Consider the following 7,709-nt stretch of genomic DNA (forward strand, 5'->3'; position numbering starts at 1 on the left):
ACAGAAGACTTTGGATATCAGCCCTTCATTTGACAGCACACTAATCTGGAAATCCAGATAGGAAGAAGAACACAGGAGAGGAGTATTTAACAGAATAGACGTGGCTTCTCTGGGCATTCATTTTTTTCCCAAAATAATACAAAATGGACATTGGTCTGAATACCTCAGGCAAGAACCAGACTGTGTCAGTGTTTGGTATTACTGTCAGGAGCTAAACCAGAAAAATTAACTTGTTTAAAAACAAACTAAAAATATCAGGATAGGAATACATCTTTCTTCCTAAAAAGATCAAAAAGACATACTAATTAATTTCAATATATATCCTGCATGGTTCTTTGAGCAAGTATGCTTTCTACTGGATATCTACTGAACAAATGGGCTAGGACTGTCATTGCCTTCTCTTCTATGACTATTTTTTCTTTTTTTTTCTTTTTTCTTTTTTCTTTTTTTTTTTTTTAGAAGAAATTAGAAAGTTAAAATCAGCTACATGGAACACAAAAAAACACAGGACTGTCTAAAGATACTTCTTCATTACCTTACAGGTCTAACTGTTTAAATGGTATTTTAATTCTCAAGGCAGCTTTTGTCCTTCTTGAGGATTACTTCCTTCACTTTCTGTGACTTCTTGGTCTCCTTAGCTATTATCTACTTTTAAGGTTGCATTTTTTTTGCTGTTTTTAAACTTTGCCAATGCTTTCTCAGTAATAATAGTGCTGACATCTCATTACAGAAGGAGAGAATTCAGCACTACAAGCTTATTGACAAAGCCTTCATCATTGTAACCCAGATACTATATCGGTATTCTTCCTATACATAAGCATTTTAGAAATTATGAGGTCAGTACTAGCCCAGATAAAGCCTTGACACACAATTTAATGAAATCAGTGTTTTAACTATTAATTTTAAAATGTAACTTCTTGTAACTCTTTGAAGAATATTCCTCCTAACTGAATGTCTCATAAGTTGAAGGAAAGCAATGTCAGGTTTCCATCCTCAATCAAGACAAAGGAGAAATTCTTTTAGCCAAGACAGGGAAGCAAGATGTGGTTTCCATATATTTATGTCCTTTTTAAACACTGTATCATGATTTAGTTACTCTGAATCCGTCTGATCCAACAAGTTGAGCAGCTTGAGATCGTACTCATGTGCAACAAGAAAAATGAAATGCAAATTACCAAGTTATGAAGCTGATGAATACATAAGTGGATGAGATTCTTTGGCTTGAGATACACAATAGGTCAGGTTAGATGATCAGAACAGCCCCCTCCTAGCTTTAAACACAATGAATTTATAAATACTGAAGCACAGAAAAAAAATTAATTTCTCATTTTCTGTGGCACTAGACATTATAATGAGGGCTTATTTTACAAATGTAACAACTGTTGTCTTCTAAGTGAATGATAGTGCTCTTCAAACAAAAACATAAATACACACTGTCTCATCAGTGACATTCAGTGTTGATCTAACACAAGGCATAGAAGAACCCTCCCAGCATTTTCCTATGTGTCTTTTCTACCTGGAAATCAACTACATAGATACAATTCTGCTACCATACTTCCATATAATAGTCACAATTCTTTTGGGATTATTAAAAAAAAAAAGGATTAGAAGCAATTTCCAGGGATGTTTTGCTGATAATCACATCCAAAAACCCCTTTTATAAAGGTATCAGGTGCCACTGCATAAAGTTTCCTTTTAACCGCTATGTTCTCACAGAAAACCGTTTCATACCATAATTGCTCTAATGGTTAAGAAACGTTTTCCAGTTTCCCTCCTATATTTATTTGCAGCCAGTTTATACATCTTTTTTCTTTTCCCATGGTGTTTTCTCTGAATAACATTTATCTTTCTATGTGTGTACACAGAGCAATTAGCGGCTATTTCAGCCTCGCTTTAACTAAACTAAACAAGCTGGACCTTTCAGACCGTACTGTCACGGACAGGTACAAATGCACATACAGTCCCTCCACCTGTACATGCAGCGAGCCAGATGAGTCACTGATCCTGAGATCTCCTAGTTGTGTTAAGAAGCAGAAAATTTTGCTGAGTGCCAGCATTGTTCTAGTGCAGCCATGTTGTTTAGGAACTAGTGCAGGATTGCACCCGGACAACATGGACCTCAGGTCAGCATTCATTCGTGTGATCTTTCTCTTAGTTATCTTCATACCTGTAACAGTTTCGATTCATCTTCCCTTGAACAGGGGTGAAAAGAACTATGTGCCGTATTCTACTTGAGGTGCACTGAATGCTTTACCTATGTCCTTTGCAATTGTCATGAAAGGTAACAAATAAAGAGAAGCGTCTGACCTGGTGTAGTCGTCCTCCACAAGCATGTGCTTTGGAATGGGTGAGTATCTTCCCGGTGAGATAGGGGCCAGGGATGCCTTGTACTCTAAAGTGCCATTGTTTCCAGAAGAGAGTATATGATTTTCCATTGGTGGAGAATAAGCTGATGGTAAGAATAAGCATTTCTAGTTAGCCACTTTCACGTTTGATTAGATGTCATAAGAGCACCATTTTTTAGTTAAGTACCAAGAACCTGCTCATTGCTGTAAATAACATCAAAACAGACAATCCTTGCCTGAGAGAGCTTAAAATGTAACTAGAAAGAATGAACAGCTGGAGTTTTCCTGAAAGCTTAATAATAATAATAATAACAATAATAATAATAATAATGCCTCATTGGCAGGGATTGACTCTTTAGAGGGGATCTGAATAAGAAAGGATAGTTTGGGAGACAGGAAACATTTTCTTCAATTAGGACTGACTTGAAGAAGGAAGTGTAAATAGCAGAGAATGAGATTAAAAGCACAGGCCTCTTTTTGGCTCCAATACACAGCAATGGGAGTAATATAGCAAGAGCTCAATGCAGGATAAGAGCAGGAATTTTATGTATGGCAAGAATTATGTATGGTGAAGATTTAAAGCTGCGATCTACTAAAGGTGCCAAAATTCTCAATATAATTGAAATTTCCGTACCAACACAGATGGTATTTAGATCACAGTAAAAGTGTATATTTAAAAAAGAAGTGGATACAAATCTCTTACATATTAATGATTAATAATGAAAATTACAGGACTATGCTGTCTGATTCTATATTGGGTCTGCAGGTTTTGTTGTTTGCTTGCTTTTTGCTATTCTGAAGTTACTGGGGACATTTATGACTGGAGAGATGTAATAATAGTTGTATTCAATCTCTAGTTAATGTAATTAGAAAAGGAAATGATAAATAGGAAAAACAATGGTACGTGCTTCTGCAATGAGCTATGATTAATTTTCTCATGAGAAGACGACAGCTAAACTTTCTAGTATTAGTTTCAGTCTTTCTTTCAGATACTGAGATACAGAATGTTTCAGAGCAAAATATCTCTACAGGGAAAGGCCATTACCCGTCCTCAAATACTCTGAACGTGTAGGTATAATGAAAGGTTCCCCGAGGATAAATGAATCTGTATGCACCAACAGCCTGGGATGGGCTACTGCAAATCTTTTCAACCCTTACTCTCCCTCTGGAATTACTTCTGTCTTCTCACATGCTGCTGATCTGTAATCTGACGTAATAAAACACACTGTTTTAGAACTCTCAAATTATTATTTTTGAAAGTATTATAAAGCAGGAGACTGGATAGGGACATTTAGCATTTTTACTTCTTGGGCTTTGCTAAGATCCAGATCAGACTGCTACTGAACATGATTGCCATCTGTTGTAACATTTGCTAACTAAATAGGTATCCTCAGCACAGCTGAGTATAGCACCTGATGTGCATGTTACAAAACCTTCCCTTCTATTTTTATGGAGCAGTCTGAATAAGAAGGATTATCGATATTTAGCTTTTCCCTCAACTTTGTCAGTCCACAGTAGCAGCACTGTGCAAAAGTGCAGAAAAATTTAAATCTCTAGCATTTACTGGAACAATCTGCCTTTCCCAGCCCTTGGTTGGCCTCAAGTGCCCCTAGGATTATTGGCAGGAGATCAAGTTGTGTATGGATCAGTTGCTGAAGCTCTTGTCAAAAATTAAACTGCCATCCAGTTGTTAGATGGTGCAGCTGGTCCCTGTTGGTAGCTGAACCCAAGGCAGACAGTTTTTCATGAACAACTAATGAAGAAAGAGAGTTTCGGTAATTAACAGTTTAGACTAACGGGCACCAGTGGTATAGAGAGCTGCAACTGAAATGTTAAGATTGCTGTGAATGAAAAGGGAGTGGGAATGCCTGGGTATGGACACCAGGAGGACTGGCAGGAGGGGTATAAGAATGGCATGTATTGGTAGCACCTAGATTCATCAATAGGTCATCAATACTCAAGAGAACTACATGTAACTTATCAGGAGAGCCTACACTCAAACTAAAACAAAGACTCAAGCCATTAAGAGATGATGGCAGGAGACAAAGACTAGACTGGAGCCTAGGACACTCAGATAAGGAGACAAAAGAGAAGTGAGTAAATCCTGTTGACAGGGGTAGGTGAGACAGATGGGAGAGACAGAAGATCCTAATTGCTGTCATCTCCTTAACTGTACAAAAAGCACATCAGCAAGGAGGTTGTCAACATAAGAAGAAGGTATATGTGTATGATAAGGACTCCACAGCCACCCACCCTTGTACTTGGTCATCTCAGGGAATCCTGGCAATGCACCTGGATGCACGTCTTTCTACCTGAATGCTGGATATGAGCCTAGAAGTTTTTGAGCATGTGGATATGACAGCCTGATTGAAATCAGTTTGTTTTAAAATAAAATCATCTTCCCTTCCCATGAGATCCTTCACTGAGCTTTACTATATTGTTTCAACAACTTTTCCTACAACAGCATGTACATTGAAAGCAAGGACAAGAAAGGCCTCGGTCCTCAGTGAAAAAATAGCAGATTAACATCTATAAAGTTAATGGACAGACTGAGAATAAAGCAAAGTGGAACAATAATTTAGGAAGGGGATATACACAGAAAATAGGTGAATATTTCTAAGTAGAGCAGTGATTTTTACATTCCAAGTAAATATTTTATTCAAATATGATATATATTTGCCTCAGGCTTTTCACTAAGTTTGTAGAAGATGGTTTGCTGCTTGTTCCGATTTTTCAGTGGACAGAGGACTCCAGTATACAAATCTAATAATTTCAAAATATATTTGTGTATACTTATTGCTATAATTGTCACAAGGGTTACAGTTTAGTCTGATCATCTGGACAATGGTTAATTGGAATCAGCACAGCAGTACATCAGCTACGTTGTTACTCTTGCTGCAAAAATACTTTAGCAGAGTTAAATTATTTGTAATATTTCATGAGTGTAGCATACTTAAGTGGCAATAAACATTTCACTTTTGTAGCCTTCCAAGCTGTTTCGTAAACTTTAATGGGGTACTTTGGACAAGCTATGACAAAAACGCAATCATCTGACAAACTGATATCTCCTACAAAATAAGTTGCAGAAGTCACTTACAGTGAGTAATATCTGGTGGGCCATATGGATCGGTCATGTAAATGGTGGTGGGCTTTCCAACTTTCAGGTACACTACATCTGATGTGTTCTTCAGTATCGCTACTGCCTCTTCATGGGTAACTTCTTCTAAACTGTAATTATTTACCTTAAAGGAGAAATCAGACAGGTGAGTTGGAATGCAGAAATAGACACAAAACATGACACAGCCTTGCAGTTATCACAACGTTGGGAAAAATGCTGTAGACAAAGAGCACTGAAGATTACAGAAGCAGTATTGCAGCAAGGTAGAAAATACAGTTTTCTTAGCGCATGCATATTCGAAGACTGACGTAGCAGTGTTGATAATATCACAGAATCATAACAGGTCGAGATGGCACTCGGTCTTGTCAGCAGAAAAGTCCTTTGTGATATTCTGCTACCAGTATCATCATTAACATAAAACTATATTTAATAATAATTTAATAACTTAACACCACATCATTTACAGAAACTGCCTACATTATTTGACTTATCAAGATGAACTGTCCAAATTCACCTCTTAGCATGCATGGCCGGGACCTCAGAAATACTAAACACCCCCAAACCTTTCCATCCCTGATAGACCATTGAAATAATAAGAGGTACAAAGTGGTATAGAGAATAAGGGGCTGCCTATGAGGTGCAGGAAATGAAAAAGGGCAGTTCTGGATGGGGGGAAAGGGATTTTCAGTGTGAAAGTTTGTCAGTTTTCTGGAAGCACAGGAAAGAGACATTGAAAAAGCAAGAGAATGTAGCACTAGTTCTGTGCTTTATTGGAAAAGAAAAATACTTAACAAGAGCAAGGATAAGAGTACAGGACTACAGATTAAACAGGGAAGGAAATGGTGGCTATAAAACTTGCCTGTTTATGCTTTACTCCCAGAGAAAGAAAATCAAAAGAAAGCATCAGAAGTGGTTTATTGTAGAGGCGTATAAAATTTATTCACATATAAATCCACTATATCCACAGAATGTCAACAATAGGTTGTCCTCCTATAAATAGAATAGTGAATGGTCCCTGCCCCAAAAAACATACATCTTGAACAGAGAAATTACAGGATAGAAGAAAGAAGTAAAGAAGGGTGTAGATACAGGTTTCAGACATGTGGTGTAAGCCAATAGAAATCAATCATAGAATCATAGAATATCTCGAGTTGGAAGGGACCCATAAGGATCATTGAGTCAAACTCCCTGCTCCTCGCAGGACTACCTAAAACTCCGTATGACTTAAGAGCGTTGTCCAGACACTCCTTGAACTCTGATAGGCTTGGTGCTATGACCACTTCCCTGGGGAGCCTGCTTCAGTGACCTACATTTCACGGTGAATGTTGTATATGAAACATTTTATTGTGATTTAAAGTGCCATCCTCCAACTTCTACAGTTACTGCAAGGATTCCTTGTAAAGATTATGCAAGATGGAAGAAAAAGTAGCTTCTCAACTATAGTATAATATAGTACAGCTGTAAATCACAGAAAAAAACCCATACTTTCTAGCGAATTTAGTATCAGTAAATTATCAGAGACCTGGCTGTGACAATAAGCTACTGCCAAAGGGTTTGGTAACTGGAAAGAAATCCAGCTATTATGAATCACTGGAGGACTCTTCATACCCAGACAATTTCATCAACACCAAGAGAGAATAATTGCTATTGGATAGTATTGCTAAATATAAGGATTCTGTTTAAACTTTGTTCCTTGGATAATTCTCAGGCTTGGTTTTAAGGTTAATGACAGGCAATGACAGGCATGTTATGACAATTTGACATGAAGAGCAATGATACAACCTAACACTCAGAAGAGAGTTGCTGACACTGTATGCCGTATTTTGACAGGTCTTCTATTTAAATAAAAATCTGATACCTATCTTCTATAAATTTCTCTGTTTGTTATGAACAGCAGTAACATACATATGCACTTTTAATAAATAAATGTCTTTTAAATTACTAGGCTGATAGCAAGAAGAAATGACCAAAATTAACCCTTTCTTGTTTATGTATTTCAAAACTGCCAAATACTAAAGACTCACAATTTTGGAAATATGACCACACAGTTATCCTTTATCTTTTCCCCTTCCCACATTGTCTGTACACTGTATCTGTCTTGTTGTGTTTCATCCTAACTGCAAGCTTTTTGAAGTAAAGAAAATCTCACAGAATAACCTCCCACTATACTGCTGCTGTAAATCATAGAATCATAGAATCATTTGGGTTGGAAGGGACCTCTAAAGGTCATCTAGTCCAACCCCCCT

The 7,709-nt window shown here is 37.3% G+C and overlaps 1 protein-coding gene across 4 annotated transcripts in view; it reads right to left on the reverse strand.

The window, feature by feature from the left end:
- DLG2 (discs large MAGUK scaffold protein 2) overlaps positions 1-7,709 on the reverse strand; it is a 1,087,547-nt gene that overhangs the window by 289,817 nt on the left and 790,021 nt on the right. For all 4 annotated transcript variants that reach the window (XM_019472611.1, XM_019472613.1, XM_019472612.1 and 1 more), the window contains 2 exons: positions 5,443-5,587; positions 2,308-2,449 (listed from right to left, as the gene is read on the reverse strand). In XM_019472611.1, the coding sequence (XP_019328156.1) occupies positions 2,308-2,449; positions 5,443-5,587 (287 nt within the window). The remainder of the gene's footprint in view (positions 1-2,307; positions 2,450-5,442; positions 5,588-7,709) is intronic.

The sequence above is a fragment of the Aptenodytes forsteri genome, unplaced genomic scaffold, assembly GCF_000699145.1.
Source record: "Aptenodytes forsteri isolate BGI_AS27 unplaced genomic scaffold, ASM69914v1 Scaffold180, whole genome shotgun sequence".
Taxonomy (NCBI): Eukaryota; Metazoa; Chordata; class Aves; order Sphenisciformes; family Spheniscidae; genus Aptenodytes; species Aptenodytes forsteri.